Below are 17275 nucleotides of genomic sequence, written 5' to 3' on the forward strand. Positions count from 1 at the left end.
TTATGGGTAAAACCCTATTTTAGTATTCACTTTAATTCTTCAAGGACAGCTAGAAATTTTCTTCCTTTAATAAAAAAATCCCAGACATACTTTGAAGTCCTAGAGTAAATCGGCAACAGAACAAAGTGAATCCCCCCCAAGGGGGCGCTGTGGACCCAGCATCATCAGGAAAGCTCCAGGCTTCACACCTGACTTTGTCAGGCGCCTGCCTAAAAAATAAATTACAAAAAGGCTGTTTGGGGCAGACACAGATGAAGTGTTCTTCCCCTCCGGTGCAGCAGGGATCAGGCAGACTACAAATCAGTCCGTGAACTGGCTGCCTTGGGGGCGTATTTAGGCATCAGTTCATTAATCTTCCGAATATAGTCAGACTTTTCTGCACAGCCTTTGCACGTCTCCCCCCAGTCGTCCAGGATCTTCTTTAGCTCTTTAACTCGGAGCTTCTTCAGGTCCACTGTGCTCAGGTCGATCTGCTTGTCTGCGGGAGAGAGCAGGGAGAATAACCAACTGCGTGGGAGCAACAGTAGACCCCAATAGTGCTGCACAGCCAAACCCTCCCTTAAAACAAGCAGCCATACTGACTGTAGGGGAAGAGACACATGCAGGTGTGCTGGTGCCCACTGTCCCCAAGAGGGGGAACTGGTCCAGGCCCCTTTACCAGGAAGGTGGGTCTCATGCTGGCAATGTCCACCACAGACATGCAATGTCACCAGGGACAGGGATGGAGGCCATGTGGTCCTTACAGGAGGAACCTTATAGGAGGAATGTGGCTCCCACTCCAAATGCCTCTTAGTCACAGTAGAGCCCACAGCACCAGAGAATGAGAGGTCCAGGGTGACAAAGCAGATAGATCCCCTAGCCTCAACTTCCCAACACAGACCCTGGTGGGGCCCTTGAGTTAGGAGCTTACTCTCTGTGACCACTTATGACCACAGAGAGGCCCTGAGCCATCACCAGTGAACCAGGATCGCTCTGAGAAGACCAGTTATCCTGACACAAGTAGGCAAATAGCCCTTGGACACTCAATTCACAATAAAATATATTGGTGCTGTTTAAATTTTACAGAAGAGGACAACGATTCCTGGCCCTGACTCTTTGTGAAGACCTGAACTGTTTTTCCCGCCAGAGACTTATTCAGCAAAAGTAATGCTGTGTGCCCATAGTCTTGGGCTTTCCTGTTGGGACACTGGAATTCTTTTCAAAATAAAGGATTGCTGGGCCTTTAGAGCTTGCAGTCAGGACAAGCCTATTAAAGCCAAGTCAGACCACATCCCTTTCTCTGCTCTAAAACCAACATTCTCATCTTCTCTTAAGCCAAAGCTTCACCAACCTGAAAGGCCCTCTGTAACCTGCCCACCCATCTGTCGTGCGACTGGCTGCCTTTGCACTGCCTGTTTCCTCTGCCTGAAATGCTTTTCCATTAGCTGTGCCCTTGGCTAATCCCCCACCTCCTTCAAAGTCTGCTGAAATGTCACCTCTTCAATGAGCCCTATTCTGACCTCCACCCACCATGATGCAAGATTGAGTATGTGCCACCTTCCTTCCCCCTTCCCCGCCACCACTGAACACCACCAACCATGCTGTATAACTCACTCATCATGAAGGCTCTAGTTTACCATGCGCCTTCACCAGCTAAAAAGTAAACTTCATTAATGCCTGACCACGGAGGGGATTCAGTATTAGTGAAATAAGGCCACACTCACCGTACTTCAGCTCACAGATCTGGCTGTCCTTCTTCTTGAGCTTCTCACAGATCTTCTCCACAGGGATGTGGTGAGACAGGGGCTTCGACACCTCGTTGATGATCTTGGTGGCTGCATCATCTGTGGCCCCAATGTAGTAGCACTGCAGCAAGAAAGGACAATGGCCTTCAGGAGGTGCCACTTGAGAGCTGTCTCCTCCAAAGCATATTGACATCTGAAAACATCTTCTTTCTCTGCCAGGGCCTCATTTTCCCATGCCCCGCCTGTACTGGCAGTCAGATTCAGTCAGTTTAAACCCCAGGCTCTTAATACTCGCTTGGTCCCAGAGCTGACAGCCACCAGATGAATTTAAAAGTCACCACGGTTCAAACCTTTAAACAGAAAGACAGACAAACCAGAGACTGCCAGGGAAGTTAAAGCTACAAAAGCCATTGCTTCATTAGGGCTCTTGTCCTCAATTCAGCCCTGGCCTACCCGGTGCACACTTTGTAATCTTCTTCTATCCTCACACATGCCAAGACTGTTCAGGCCTCTGGGCACTTACACTGGCTATTCTCTCTGCCTGGGATGTGCCTCCCCGCCCCACCCCCCCCCGCCCCCCGCCCCAATGATGACCCTTTCTCGGAAGAATTCTTGACTACTGTCTAAATCAGCGGCCATCCTGGTCCATTTTCTGCATGACACCCATTCCACTGCAACATCTGCCTGTCATTGCTCTCCCCTGATATTTCCAGTGCCCAGCACACAGTAGGTGCTTAATCAACACTAAGAGGATAACATCACAACTGCAGAATACAGAAAGCACTTCAGTCCCACATTAGTTCACTGACAGAATAGCTGGCCTTCTGAATAGACACGAGGGCAGGGTCTTTTACTCAGAGGCCTGTGAAGTGGAGCGTTAAACACCGGCCAGGGCCAGCCTAGGGAGGGTCAGACAGCTACTCACCAACCGATTCTCTTTGCCTCTTGCTTCACGGCAGAACTTTATAAGTTCTTTTTCAATAGAGGCTGGTGAGAACGTGACATCTCTGTCTTTGAGGTCCTGGTAAAATCTTCCCAGATAAGAAATACAAACTGGAAAAGAGGGAAGGGAGATGCTCAGCAATTACTAGGTTGCACCCAATTCACCAGGAGGGAACTCCCATCAGCAATTTTAATAGGAAACAAAGAGAAAGGTGAGTTTTTCCATCACCGATTTTCTCAGGCGCCCACAGGTAGACAGAACCGCGCTCCAGGTTGCTGGGTCCCCTGGTACACCCAGGGCATGAGGGAAAGGAGCATCACCCAATGACCCACAAACGGCTCCTCCCTGCTCTTTCCATAAAGTTTAAGCTGAACACGTGTCCTTGAGATGGACTCACTGCGACCTCATGAATGGACAAATTGGAGATCAAAGGAAAAAACAATCCAAATGCTCGTCATTTCCAAATACAACATCGAACTCCGAGGAGCGGCTTCGTAACCCCATCAGACCAGGCGCGGTACCCACGGCCGGCCTTCAGGACTCCCCACTCGGGCCAGGGCCGCTCCCGGGAGCCTCTGGCCAGTGATGAGAAAGGACCAAAACTCCGACGTTACCTCAATTTCAGGCCAAGTTTTCTGCACAATCTAGTCCCAACTTTTTCTCGTCAGACCAATGTTTTCTAGGCCCAGAAAATGTTTTCAAGGCCCGGCGTCTGCCCCTCCTCGGGCGAACCCCGCTGGGGTCGGCCGCCCCCGCCCATATCAGCCCCGGCCTCTCGGCCGCTCGGCGGTTTGGTTGGGTTCAGCGCCACCGCCAGACAGGCCAAAGAGCGCGGACCCCCCAACCCCGCCGCACCTTCGCAGTCGCCCGGCCTCAGCGCCCGGCTGCTCGGCAGCACGCTCAGAGCCAGCGCCACCGCCAGCCCGTGCGTGGCCCACATCCTCCTCCTCCTCCTGCCGCCGCCGCCGCCGCCGCCGCCGCCCGACTGAACCGCGCCCGCAGAGCGGCGCTACCTCCAGGTCCTAGGCCGCGCGCCGCGGCTTCCCATTGGCGGGAGCCCTCCGCGCCCTCCCACATGCCGCGTCCCCATTGGTCCACGAGCCCCGGAGCCCAGACGGGCGGCTCCACGCTACCCTTTCCCATTGGCTGGTGGCAGTGCCCGCCCTCGGCCCTAGACAGTTGTCGGCCGCTGATTGAACCAGGGCTGTCCGCAGGAAGCGGCCGCGGAGGCGGCGGAAGCGGGCTAGGATGCCATCTTGGGTGGGGGCAGCGGCTGTGGCCGAGGCCGACCGCTGCAGGCGGAGGTGGGGTTCGGCAGCTACGCCGCGCGTGCTAAGTTGCTCTGCGTTCCCTGTGTTCTGGGCCCCAAGTCCTCTCGAAAACCCTACGGACCTCCCCGCCCAGGCCCCGACTCGTGACGCAGGTCAGGGGCTCTGGGGTCAGCTGCAACCCAACAAGGCAGGGGGAGGACGGGCGGCCGCGGGCAAGGCTCCGAAGAGGTTTCTTTCCTTTTCCTTTTCTTTCTTTCTTTCTTTTTCCTTTTCCTTAAAGGATCACGTGGGCGGGGGAACCAGCCTTTGGGGAGCCCCTGGTGCCCACGAGGCCTGCGGACCGCATCCTAATTGCTCCAGCAGCTCAGGCGCCCACCCGCTTGAGCCCCGGGTGGCCGGAGCCCGCCTCGCGCGGGCCGATAGGAGGACTCCGGCCGGGGTGGACAAGCTGTGGGCTGGAGGGGCGTCCGTAGGAAGGGTTCCCCCTTCGGGCTGCCTTCCCAAAGCTCAGAGAGGCGCCAGAGCTGGCTGCGTGTCTTTGGGATCAGAAGCATCCCGCCTCAGAGTGGGAGGTCGGGGGCTTCGGAGGCTTGTCTCCGACGCTGGGAAGAGCACCCCCCCGCCCCCAAGCCTCGGAAGCCTGGCCGAGGTGGCTGGCCCGCCGCCTTCTGCTTCCCACTGAGCGCTCAGGGCCCTTGGCTGCCCTCCTTTCCAGGGCAAGGCTTGGCTCCCTATCCTTGAAGGCAGCATGTGGGAAAGGTTGGCTCAGTGCTCAGGGTAGAAAGATTTCTATGGGACTAAGAGGGCTTGGAGCCCAGCAACAAGGGTTGGATAGGGGCACTTGCGCTGCTCCCATTCAGTGAATTCAGTGGGTCAGTATCAGATATTCATCTTTAATTCACATCACAGCAGTCAAGGGAGTGGGGAAAGGGGGGAAATCAAGTGGCAGATATTTACATCTAAAATTCACATTACCTGTTGGATTTAGAACATGCTACCACAATATATACAGTAAAATACCTTTTGGGACATCAGTACAAATTTCTTTTTCTTTTAACTTTGCTTTCTGGTACAAGTAAGACTATTTTAAAGTCACTTCTTATTTTGAACATAAATACACAAAAGAAATGGTTAGAAGTTTTCTTATTTTAAATAAGCACAGAATGCCAGAGGTTAAAAACACATTTATAGGGCTGAATACCAATTGGACATCACACTCTATACATTTTTTGCTCAAATTCCTGTACAAATACACAGCATTCAAATAGGTATTTACAAATAAGCTTGAAAGAATGAAAATCAGTATTTCACAATCTTTTCAGAGGATTCTCATCTCTGGCCTCCCACTTCCCTTCAGACTGGCTGATTCTCCAACGAAAGGGATCTGGATTATGTCCTTTTCATCAAGTTAGGGAAAACGGAGAGGGAAAAACACAAACCTGGCTCACCCTACATAAGGCAAGGCCAGACGAACCCACATTCCCCTCCCTCTCTACCCTCCCACGTCACCAGGTGGAGAAGGTAGATGTTCCTACGTGAGGACTGCCTTGTCCAGGGATTGAGGTTCAGAAGTGCCCTAAAACCTAAATATGCCCTCCTACCTAAGAAATCCAAAGCTAGTCCCTGACTGTCACACTTGTGAACACCCGATGGTCCAGGCCTGCCAGGAGTGACCCACTCTGCTTGGAGTCACCCTTAAAGTATCAGAAAGGACCCACACTAGTGATAAACACTCCTAGATGCCCTGAAGGTAATGTGTGCCCCCCCCCCATCTTTCCTCATGGGTTACTTGCTGGCATTCCTATTAAACAAGCTGGCATTTGTTTACAAGTGAAAAACACCCTAACCACGGAGGTCAGATGGGCCAGCAGAAGAGGAACTAGGGGACAACACACCTGCTCAACAAGAAGGCAGCCTTGTGACCGTCAAAGTTGTGAACTCAAGCAAATAAGTGTTTTGTAGACTTTTTTTAAAAGTAACTTAGAAGCACCCTGGTAAAATACTATTACCACCCCACCCTATTCCCCCAAATGATAAATCAAGAGGAAAATCAGTGCCCTGACCTGGAAGAGTTTCCTATAAAGACACCACTGCCTTCTGCCCAACAGACTGGGGAGGCTGGAGAAACTGCCCTCCTGCCCGCCCTGAACCCTGAGTGGTGGTCCCCACAGGCCTGGAGCTGGGGCCCTGTACTTGGCTACCGGGAAAGGATAATTCAACCTGTGTGGCTCTCTGCTTCTAAGAGGAGAAGCTCCCTCCCACCCTTTTTACCCAGGAGCTTGCTGAACTTGACCACAAGTCCTTGGGCCTTAGAAGCCTGGCTGGGCAGCCAACCCCACTATTTGGAGGTAGTGCTGAAAATCCCTGATTCAGGAGCTGGATGACAAGCACTCTGGCCATTTCTGAAAGCTCACAGGATTTCCGGCCCCTGCCACACCCCAGCCTCACTCCTATACCAGCCTGTCTCTCAACACGTGGCTTCCTGGGCTCTGGGGAGGACAGTGGCGAGGGTAGTCCTTCTGGCTCTACACCCCTACTCAAGCTCCAGAGGGTAGGAGATAACCATTGCAGTTCCATGCACGGGGCGGGGGGCTCCTACAGGGCGTGATATGTATTGAGTAGAGAGGAGCAAAGGGTCAAAAATAAAAACGGTGGAGGGAAAAATCCAAGGTAGAGTAGGAGGCATGTCTGGCCCATGGAAGCCTGGCAGTATGCCCCGGGCATACAGTTAGGCCAGGTCACATGCTTGAGCTGACAGGTTGGCCTAGCCGGCCCCTCAGCTGCACACTCCCGGATGGAAGAGCGGGCAGGTGGGCAGACATTTGTGCAAAATAGCTTGTAGCCCCCTTGTCCACCTGTGACGTAGTCCACGTGGTCCTTGCAATCCCTGAATACAGCCATGAGCTCTTCTGACAACACAGCATAGGAAGAGGTCCCTAGTGCAATTTCCATTCTTCTGTGCATCTCTTTCCCGGAGGGAGTGCCTGGGCTCCTACCCCCAGGGCCCTGCAAAGCTGCAAAGCAATTCTGTCTGTGCAACATCTCCATATTGCTCCACGTGGTCTGGAACTGCAGGAGGAAGAAAGCATCTACTGCACAAAGGAAAAAGGAAAACCCATAGAAATGGAAATGTAGAAAATGAAATAAAAAGACAAGCCACAACCCTTCATGCTGCTGTGGCCTCTGTACATGGCAACACACGAGTTCACGGCAGTAGAACGTAGACTCGGGGTGGTTCTCTCCTGAGTGCCAGGCCTCTCTGACTCCCTGCAGGGGGATTTGCTTTTCAGACCTGGAGTGGTTGGGCAAGCTGCTCACTGAGGGTGGTGTCCCAGCTGCCTCCCTGCCCTTCACTGTTCCCCTCGACCGTGCTCCCAGGCCATGCGAGCCTGTTCTTCCTTGGTGCTCCCAGGAGGCAGCGAGGCCTTGCGATGCAGGCCCCGAGGCCTCTCGGCCTCCTCGCGCAGCAGCACACCCTCGTCGTGCTCCAGGGCTGGCAGGCGGGGGTGGTAGGGCTTGGGTGGCAGCGCAGGTGGGTCCATGGGGTCCTGAGGGATGACACATCCCGGGGCTGAGTGGCTTCGGCATGGCTGGGCCTTGATGGAGTCCAGGACAGCGGACTCGGAGAGGCTGTAGTGGACGGGGAGGTAGGGCGGCTCAAGCTCTTCATCAGCATTCCAGGCCTGGCTTGGCATGGAGTCCATGGTGTCGGTTCGAGGAGGGGCCTCTGAGGAGTGCCCAAAGTTACTCTCGCTTAGGGAAGACACACCGCTGCTGGCACTGCCAGACAGCGTAGAGTTGCTGCCATCCAGGCCCGACTGGGGGCTTGTGGGGGAGGCTGGGATAGGGTGGAGAGGAGACTGTGAAAGAAAAGGTAGAAATGTTAGAATCCCTCTTTCCAGACAGGCTGACTAGCCCACCACAGGAACAGAAGACCAAGAGGCTGCTTGTTAATGAACTTTAAAGTAATCCTCCTCAACAGCATGCTCCTTGTTGCAGCAGCAGCAGCTCCCTCGCTCCTTCCTGCCCCCAGCAAGACAACAGAGCCCCAGAATCACCTGCATTTCTGTGGCCCAAAAATGACCCCAGCTGCTGGGCACGTGTGCCCCCTAAAGCCAGGTCCCAGGCTGCTGGCTGTGGCTCTGGGGTACAGACAGAAGGCCTGGTCATCAGGCCAGTTGGGGAGGATAGGAAGAACCCTAGTGGGCCATCACCCAGATGAGTGCATTCTGCTGCTAAAAACCTGTGACAGTCTTTTCCAACTTGCAGGAAAATTAATAAGTTTTTCATAAAGGTTTGGTAGCTGATGCTTGCTTTGAGTGGACTCTAGTTTAAAGTGCTCTACAATCCACCGCAGGAATGTTTCTTTACATCTTGAACTGTGGTGTGTTGCTACGTTGGGTGTTGGCAAGAACCCCCTGGCTTCTCACTGCTCACACACTCTGGGTACCATGTGTTGCTGTCTCCAGGACCCTCTGACCTCCCTGCCCCCATCACATTCGTTGCAGGACACACTGGTCCCCTGCATCCCAAGTGTGGCTCTGACCACCCCCAGCTTCTGCCCGGCTGAGCTCTCAGGGACAGGAGTAGGGGAGGTAAACCTCAGGGGACTCAGCAGTGAATCCAGCAGCTGAGATGACTCATCTCACAGCCTGGTGGGGCTGTCACCTCAGTACATTACCTTGCGCAGGGTCCTGGCTGGAAGGGCTGGGGGGGTGTCACCCAGGGAGTGGTGGAAGGTGTCAAAGTGCAGGGAGTAATGACCTGCAAAGGAAACAGAACCAGAGCCTCAGCTGGGCCTTTCCTGGGCTGCACGTCAGCACAGCTTGCAGGGCCAACTGGACAGACGTGAGTCTCCTGCAACCCCTCAGCATTGAAGGCCACAGGAAAACCTCTCTTTTCACTGAAGTTCTTCAAAACACAGGCTCCTGGAGTAAAGACACCCATGCCACACAGGAGGTCAAGAAGGTCAAGTGCAACACAGCCCATGGGGCAGACTGCAGACAGCAGCAATTCTCAGCTCGCTGCTGGGCGATGACAGGCTGGTGAGTATCACACTTGGCACAGTCAGTTCCGATGTCTTCAGCCTCTTCACCTGCTGTACTTGGAAACCTCACTGACCCCAGAGCCCAGCAGGATCCTTCCTGCGGTGGGGATGTTTTTTCCTTGGCTGAGTTGGCCCATCTTCTCAGCCTGGAGGGCTGCTGCCCTTGCCCCTGAGCAGAATCTGAGGCTGGGGACTATCTGGGGGACCCGCTGGAGGTCTTCTTACCATGCAGCAGGCTTCGGGGAGGCACTGGGGGGGCCAGGATGCACCCCGTGTGGGCAGACAGGAAGGGCTGGGCCTCTCGGGCTCCGCTATCCAGGCTCCAGCTGCTGGGGGCTGCTGGCACCGCTGAAGGGTGAAAACAGATGGCATGAAGGGAGGTTACTTCTTGAGCCGCCCTCTGAGAGAAGCCCATCCTACAGCCTGTGGCTTCTGCAGGTGTGTACTATGTACTCAGCACACGTGGGAGTGGCATGCCAGCTCCCAAGACCAAAAACACTGGCCAAGCAAGACACTGCGGCCAGAGAGTGGCCAGGACAGAAGCCACGTAAGAGGACGGCAACAGAGTGAACTGATGTCTGACGAGTACTCAGGATGAGGTAAGCTGAGAGAAAGTGCAGCAAGGAGTGAGCATCTGCAGCCTCCAGGACTTGCCAGGAGGAGAAGAGAGAACAGAAGAGGTGAGAAGAGGAGGGTCGACCAGGCTGATGAGACTGAGCAGAGAGAGCGGAGCGAGCAAGTACGAGCGCACGCACCTATGGAGCGTCTTACCAAAGTTAAAAAGAGGACTCTCCCATAGCCCTGGCCCGGTGGGAAAAACAGGGAGCAGGATGGGCGGGTGGCAGAGAGCGCCTCTGTCCACAGCTGGTGCACAGCCAGGGAGTGGTGGGCAGCAGCTGCCCCCCAAACTAGCCCCACAAAGAGCCTGTGGTGATGTACAAGCTTTGCCCGTGCCTGTTGCTTCTGTGCCCACTGGCTGGGCTTGGGATGCACAGGGGTCTTCCAGGCAAGGACTGGTATTCCCTGTGCCTGCTGGAGGAAAGAATCTAAAGCCCAGGGTCATGGCCCAGGTCCAGCAAGGACCACTGCTTCCAGAGAGAGGGAGGGCTGTGGAGCCCAGGGGTGCTCTGGGCCTTGTAGAGAGGCCCAGTTCCTGGCACCCACATGCTACGGATGCAGGGTAGAGTGGGCCCTGGACAAAGGGAAACACAGGGTGTCCACCTATGGGAAGGAAGGAGTCCAGCGCCAGAATACTGGCCCTTCAGCTACAGCTGGGGTGAGTAACTTTGTAGGAGGGGAGAGGAGAGGAATGGCTGGACCTTGGGGTCTGAAGAGCAGCAGGGGGTGTGTGAATGCTATTGGCCATCTCCTCCTGGAGAACAAATACCACTGACAAGAAATAATGCCCTTTCTCTGATGGAGCCAGCCAGGCACAATTTCCCTGTAGGGCTCTCAGCATTGAGAGAAGCGGCCTACCCGCTGGCTTTGCTCTGAGGCAGTCATGCTAAAGTGAGCACGAGGAGGCTGGGGTCTGGGCTCTTCCTGCTCCAGGTCCTGGGTGGGGAATGCCAGGGCCTAATGGGACCTGAGAGGCTCTGGGAGGGAAGGAGTAGGAGCCTAGCCTTTGAGGAGGATGTGGCCAGGAGGCGTTGGACCTCACGTGGTCCAGGGATAAGATGGTGGGTGATGTCCACCCTGGTCCTCCTCATTGGTTAAGAACTGCCGTGGGCTTGCAGCAGAACACAGGGTAGAACTTAACTACCTCCACAGCTTCAGTTCTGAGGAGCATGGCTCAGTCTCATGGGATGGCTGGTGGCAGAAGGGAGGGTGTGGCAGTGATTGAGTGGACACGCACTCAGTTGTCCACTGAAGGGAGGAAAGAATTCTGACTCTGGTGAGCACCAGGTGGATTCCACTAGAAGGCCTCCTCAGAGAGCCTGAGCCAGCCTCCTCAGAGGCCTATTCTCACGTAGGCTCTCCCTATGATGCAGCATGAGCTTCCTGGTCCTCTGCACTGAGGCTCCCTCTCCTGAAAAGGAAAAGTTCCATCTCCATAAAAAGCCACCAAACCTCAGGGAATAAGAAGCTTGGAGGTGGGTCTGGGCAGCTTCCCCAAAGGGGTTCGGACAGCCCAAGATATCACGTGCACGTCTAGACCTCAGAACTGTGGGACTGCAAAAGTTCACCCACAGGGGCCCAAAGGAACTTGTAGGCAGAAACGCTGTGGGGGGAGAAAGCTGGCAAGACCCTAATGGTTTACAAAGGGTGCCTGCCTGAGCCCCTCCAGGTGAACCAAAAATCATCAAGCTCGCCCTGCAGCCTGCTGTGGGTGACCAGTGAGACCGGTGAACCTTTGCCATACAGCACAAGTGCGTTGGGGCTAGTGGAAAATCTAAGATGCAAGGACCTATCCTAGCAGAAGAGGGGCAATCCCCACTGTACCCTGGCCATTTCTTTCTCCCTCTCTCTGTTACGGGCCACCACTGGCCTGAGGTCCCCTGTGCACAGCCCACAGCCTAGAGGGCAGGCTTGCCTGGTCTGGGAGTCACTGCCTAGCAAAGTGGGACACGTGTAAGTGAGAAGTGGAGTCCTCCTGGGACTCAAGATCCCGAAGACAAGAGAATGGTCACAAGTATGCGCAGTTCCTGCCCTGGAGGGTCCAGGTAGAGACTTAGGCAGCTATCACTCTGGCCTATGTGTTTCCCCCAGGCAAATGTGTAGTTTGCTACCCACTAAACACCAGCCTTGTGGGTTAAATGAGCTTGCTCTGGGCTCAGCCTTTGTTCTGAGACAACTCTCTTTCCTTCCCACACCTGGGGGGTGGGCGTATCCAGCTTCTTGCTGCATCTTGGTCTGAAGCCTGAAGCTCTTCTGGATCCGGTTGGTGTAAGCTCCTGGTCTGGCCACCAGTACCCATGTGAGCTCGAGCCCGTCTGTGCTCTTGGCTAGATCTGAGATTGCTCCACAACTCAGGTAAAGAGAAGCCACTGTGGATTCTGGCCCTCGAGGCCAACAGGGCACTCTGTTTTGGGACACAGGTGCAGGGGTCCAGGTAAGCCGCATGTTTTGGGGATGTGCAACCTTGAGGCTAGGAAGGCATCTTCAGCCAGAACCTTCATGCCCTTTGTGGTTGAGTACCCGCCGCAAATGCCTACCAGGCATTGAGGTCATGGACCCTGTGTGTGGTCTCCTTCAAGAGGACAGAGAGGCACATCCTCCGTGATGAGCAAGGGAGGAACGATGACAGTGGGGACAGCAGACAGCAGACAGCACTTGGTGAGGAGGTGCAATGACAACATGACGACAGCTTTGGAGGGACATGATCTGACGGGACAGCAGGTTGTACTGTTGGGGACTAAGTGTGCCCTAAACTCCAACAGATGGAGGAGAGGGGAGGGGAACCTACAGGGAAAAGGGCTGATATGGGGCCGGTTCGGTGTGGCAGGTAGGCTCAGCACAGTTCCCACATAGGTATTATTCTACGTTAAAATGAACTCAGGTCTCCATGCTTGGGCCGGGGTCAAACGGGTCCAAGTCTGGTTCTTCCATCAGCTTGTTGGAGCAGAACGCAGGGTACAACTCCACTACATATAAATAGCCTCTGTTCTAAGTATTGCCCAGTCTCAAGGTATCGTTGATGCACTTGCAATGTGTAAAATGGACTCACAGCAGCTGCGGGTCAGAGTGGCTGCAGGAGGACTGAAGTCCCTCAGGGTAACCCAGGGTTTCCCGTGGACAGGACTGTTTCTGGGAAATTCACTTTGCCATGGCCTATCCTTCCCATTATTCTCAGGAGCTTGCTTGGCCACAGGCCTGTTCTGAGCAACAACAAGAGGTCCCTGTGGGCCCAAGTGGAGAGGGACCAAAGGGGCCACAGGGCCTGCTGAATTTTAGGGCTGGTCAGGAGGTTGCCCACTGTTTGCACACAGCAGCCTGAGTTCCCATAAAGGCAGGCTCAGGACAGATGGCAGCTGCGGTTTCTCAGAGGGTGGGCCCTGGGGAGGGAGAGATACAAACATATAGGATCCAAACCTTAGCATCAAGCCCGATGTGGGTTAAATAGTGAACACAGGAACTGGTCAGGACTCTGGACAGATAGACTGGCCTGGGCGTTAGACTGTGGCTCAGCCTTGGCCAGCTGGTGCTCAGGGACAAGAGTCAGACACTCAGGATGGGAGGGGGCCACCTGGGAAGGGGAATAATACCTTTTTCAGCCACAGACAGATTGGGATCACTGCAGGGTTTGCAGGCTCCAACCACTTGCTGGAACAGGGCCCGCTGGAAGTTTGGCAGCTGAGGGAAGGAGAAAAACATCAGAGTGAAAACAACCAGTTACAACTTGGGGGCAGTGTTGTGGGCCAGAGGAGCCAGGATATTCCAGGATCAGACAGAAAAATCAAAGCACTGGTACAGCTCATGCTTGAGATGTGTTGAAAACCTCAGGTCAGCTGGAAAACTGTCCATGCTATCCGGCTCTGAGACCTGCCATGTGCACTGTTTGGAGCGCCACCCTCCAGTGTCTGCCTGGGCTCCAGGCTGTCATGTACATGGCCACAAAAAAGGACACATGCACCTGAGGGTATCTAACTGCATCCTTCTGTCCTGCCAAGGAGACCCACTGGTAGGAAGGATTTAGGGACCCCTTTCACCCCTAAGCACTGGCCGGTTTAACCTCCTGGAGATGTGCCACCCACACAGGCCCATGTAAGCACTGAGGGTAGGAAAGGGCAGTGCTTAAGCCTGAAGTCACAGACAAGACCCACTGTTCTGATGGGCAGCTGCCAAGCAGACCTGCTCCTTCCACCTGGCAGGGCTGAGCAGGCACAGGGAGGTGCTCCTGGGAAAGTCCTGGCACCCTGGGACTAGGTAAAAGTTGTCTGGCGGTGACTTTCATGGACCCTGATAGAAGGGCAGGGCAGACTGGACAGGGCAAGGAGCTAATCTCTGCAGCTTCTTGTTCAAGGGCCCCATATAGGATATTTGGAGAGCTGTGCAAATGGTGTGGAGAGTAGTCCCAGCGGGTAGAGAGGGGCTTCAGGTGGATGGATGGATGGATGGATGAAAGAGGCAGAGTTTGCCCCAATGAGGATGTCCTTCACACACACAGGGAGGAAGGCCATTTTCTAGACCCACATCCCTACTGCTGCCTTCTTGGGACAGAAAAGAACCAATTTACTCTGCTAGACTGTTTACAGATGAGAAGTCCAGCAGGCTGGCCAGAAGGACAGAGAACCACACAGACAATGGTGGTTCCAACCCTGCCACCACTCTACCCACAGCCATGCTCCATGTGGACTGCTGGTCCTCACTTTCACTGCAGTCCTGTCCAGGAGCCCAGCAGCCTTCTGAGGGTCTTATGGCAGAATGAGGGAGGCACAAAGGACAATGCAGAAAGCTTAGCAAGTGCAATGAGGGAAGCCCAGGCCAACACATTTGCAGCTCCATTACCTGGCCGTTCTCCAGGATAGCTGCTGGATACATGGCACTGCTTGGGCGATCGCGGTGTGTGGGCAGCAGCAACATCATTTCCCGGGCATGGCGGTACTTATCTGGCAGAGAGGGAGAGCCTGTAACCAAGTGAGAACAATCACGCACAGATGACAAGCCACAGATGGAGGGCCCAGAGGGCAAGCATCCTTGGGGCCAGGAAACCAGGGGAGGTGTCCTCTTGCAGTTGGGGTGAGGATGAGCTCAGCAAGCACAGGAAGAATGAAGCAGAGTCTGGTGGTTAGACGGGGGTGGGGGCTGCACCTGGCATCCCAGCCAAGGCAGACATACTACAGACTGGGACAGGGCAAGCTCGCTGACGGAGCCCTCGCACCCTGCTCAGAGGCAGATCATGAGGAGAGCTGGGGATTGGAGCTGGGGCCCTAGGGGCCCTCTGCATCTAGTACTCTTGGGAGGTGGGTGTGGCCTGGATGCTGGGCTCTCCCAGGGGGCCCAGGCATGTGCACAGGCCAGCTTGCAATGGAGCCATCACACAGAAACAGACACACTCCGGTAGCAGAGCAGCACAGTTCTTACTTGACACACTGTTTCCACACACTTACCTTCTCCAGACACCACTGGCCCTGTTCCCAGCTGGCCCCCCCACCTTTTCCCAGATTCCAGGCCTCCAGTGCTCGGCCTCTGCCTTCCTGGCCATTCTACTGCAGACCCAGCTAGACTGGCTGGGGGCCCCAGGCCCTGCACACAGGGGGCTCTCCTTCAGTGAACTTGGGAGTCACGGAGCTAGGCTGGGATTTGTGGGGCTTTAACCCAGGCTCTTGAGTTGACTTGGTTCACGCTCTTCTCTTGTGAGAACTCCTCTGGCCTGAAGGGCTGTTACGTCGATGCAGGCCACAGCTATAGGCCCAGGAACCTGTCAACCAGTGGTCTTCAAGGGGACCTTCCACAGAAGTAGTGAGAATAAACTTGCAGGCTTCCCTTGGGAATATATAGTTTAGAAGGCCCTCCAAATGTGCATCACTCACTGTGCCAGACACCAGCATGTCCATGTCAAACCAGTGGGGTCTTCTGGACCCTTCATGGGAGGGTCACCTGGGCCCCAGTGCCCCTTACTTGTTCACTGGCAGATTGGCAGCCTCTGGCTGGTTCAAATGGTTGAAACCCCTCTCTGGTGTTTTCTTAGTGAGGCGCCATCTGAGAGGTGAACCTGCAGCTCTGGAGGCTCTGTGTCCCTGAAAACCAGGGTCTCTGGGCCTTCCTGTGTGCCGTCCAGACACTGTCAGGGTATGAGTAAAAAAGGTCTTTTGCAGCCAGGAGTTCTTGAGAAATGCCTCTTGAAATAATTTTAGTCCAAGAAGATGAGGCTTAAATATGTTGAAGAAGTCAGTATATTAAAAACCAGTAATGCAATTATTATTTATGTAAACTTCTTCCACAGCTGGTTTGAGTGATACTGTTTGTAGAACCTTAGGGCTGACTTTAAGACCTAGTTTTAAACTATCCTTTATTGATAAGGGAATGAATAAAGTATGCTTTTTTGAAAAACTAGGCCTGAATTGCTAATATTTGGTGATGTTTTAAAACTTGTGCTCTGAGGCAACCTCAAAAAGATGGCTGTGTAAAGAAAAAAGGAAAAGGGCTCCTAATCCAACTGATTTCTATAGCGCCTTCCCAGCAAGAAACTGAATGCTCCCTGAGTCCTGTTGGCCACAGCTCTGGACAGGGCTACCCCCTACTTAGCGTGCACAGAAACACAGCCCCTTTACACCAACTCGTTACATCAAACTCATATCTAATACCCATCCTGCACCAGGCATGTGGCTGGAACATGGTATACTGCCTTGTTCAGCTTGGCCATGGTCCCTGACCTCATGGAGCTCACAGTCTGGCTCACCAGGCCAACCCCAGATCTGAGCACTCAATATCCTGACACATGTTGCAGGGCTAGGATGGAGGGACAGCAGCCTGCAGGCCCCAGGGGCTGTGCTGAGGATTTGTATCCTTGTTATGGAGGCCTCTCTGGTGCCAAAACAAAACAGTGCTCTGTGCTACCACTAGGTTTTCTAACTCTACCACCTACTTCCTTCCGCACTGCTGTCTCCCCTGGGCAGCCAATACCATGGTAGGAGAGAGTGATGGCTACTATTCATTAAAACATTTAAACACCTCAAGGGCTTTTGTGTCACAGGACTTTTGAACTACTTCAGTTGTAGTCTGGTAAACCCCAGGGAGGCTAAGTCCCAGCATGACTGAGTTATTCAAGCAGGATCAGTCAAAATCTCCATGTTTTCTAACCCGACTCAGTCTTTTGACCACCAGGGGGCGCTGCTGACTTACAAGCGTTTAGACTGTGCCTTGCAGGCCATTCACAAAGTGGTGAGAACCATAGCAGAGAGTCAATGGGCACAGCAAGGAAGGCTGTTGGTGTCATGACCACTCCTGGGAGTGGGAAAGTGACTCCAATGCAAAGGAGTTTCCAGAACACTTTCTCCATGAAAGCCTTCCCCTCACCCATAACATCAGACATAAACCCCAGAGTGGGCCGTCTGTTTCTTCTGTGCCCCTAGTGCATCTACGACTGCATCTACCATATTTATCTAAAAATATCAGTCTTACTCTATGACGCCAGATCACAGTCTATCTTCTCTCACACATGGGCCTGATTCATGTTGGGCCCATGGTTTTCTCCAGATGGGCCTTCGCATGGATTGAATGGATGTTGTAGAAGTGACTTCCTGCTTTTTCTTAATAGCCTCTGCTCTTATCATGATTCCCTGCTTTGGGCTCAGTTCTATTTAACCATTTTGTTTACTTCTGTACTTCGTATCTACTCCAGAAAGGG

General features: G+C 53.9%; 2 protein-coding genes across 2 annotated transcripts in view; both read right to left on the reverse strand.

Moving 5' to 3' along the window:
- Window positions 1-3757, reverse strand: MANF (mesencephalic astrocyte derived neurotrophic factor). The gene is given in 7 exon segments (XM_057705816.1): window positions 1-478; window positions 1704-1845; window positions 2650-2777; window positions 3523-3623; window positions 3625-3689; window positions 3691-3718; window positions 3720-3757. Coding segments are annotated over 7 exon segments (687 nt in total). The 3' UTR covers window positions 1-293.
- Window positions 3758-4857: 1100 nt separating this feature from the next.
- DOCK3 (dedicator of cytokinesis 3) overlaps window positions 4858-17275 on the reverse strand; it is a 432492-nt gene continuing 420074 nt past the window's right edge. Inside the window, exons 49-53 of the mRNA XM_057706148.1 lie at window positions 14434-14552; window positions 13191-13278; window positions 9211-9333; window positions 8620-8702; window positions 4858-7798 (exon numbers count right to left, since the gene is read on the reverse strand). Of these exons, the coding sequence (XP_057562131.1) occupies window positions 7289-7798; window positions 8620-8702; window positions 9211-9333; window positions 13191-13278; window positions 14434-14552 (923 nt within the window). The 3' untranslated portion in view covers window positions 4858-7288. The remainder of the gene's footprint in view (window positions 7799-8619; window positions 8703-9210; window positions 9334-13190; window positions 13279-14433; window positions 14553-17275) is intronic.

Source organism: Hippopotamus amphibius, chromosome 13, assembly GCF_030028045.1.
Source record: "Hippopotamus amphibius kiboko isolate mHipAmp2 chromosome 13, mHipAmp2.hap2, whole genome shotgun sequence".
Taxonomy (NCBI): domain Eukaryota; kingdom Metazoa; phylum Chordata; class Mammalia; order Artiodactyla; family Hippopotamidae; genus Hippopotamus; species Hippopotamus amphibius.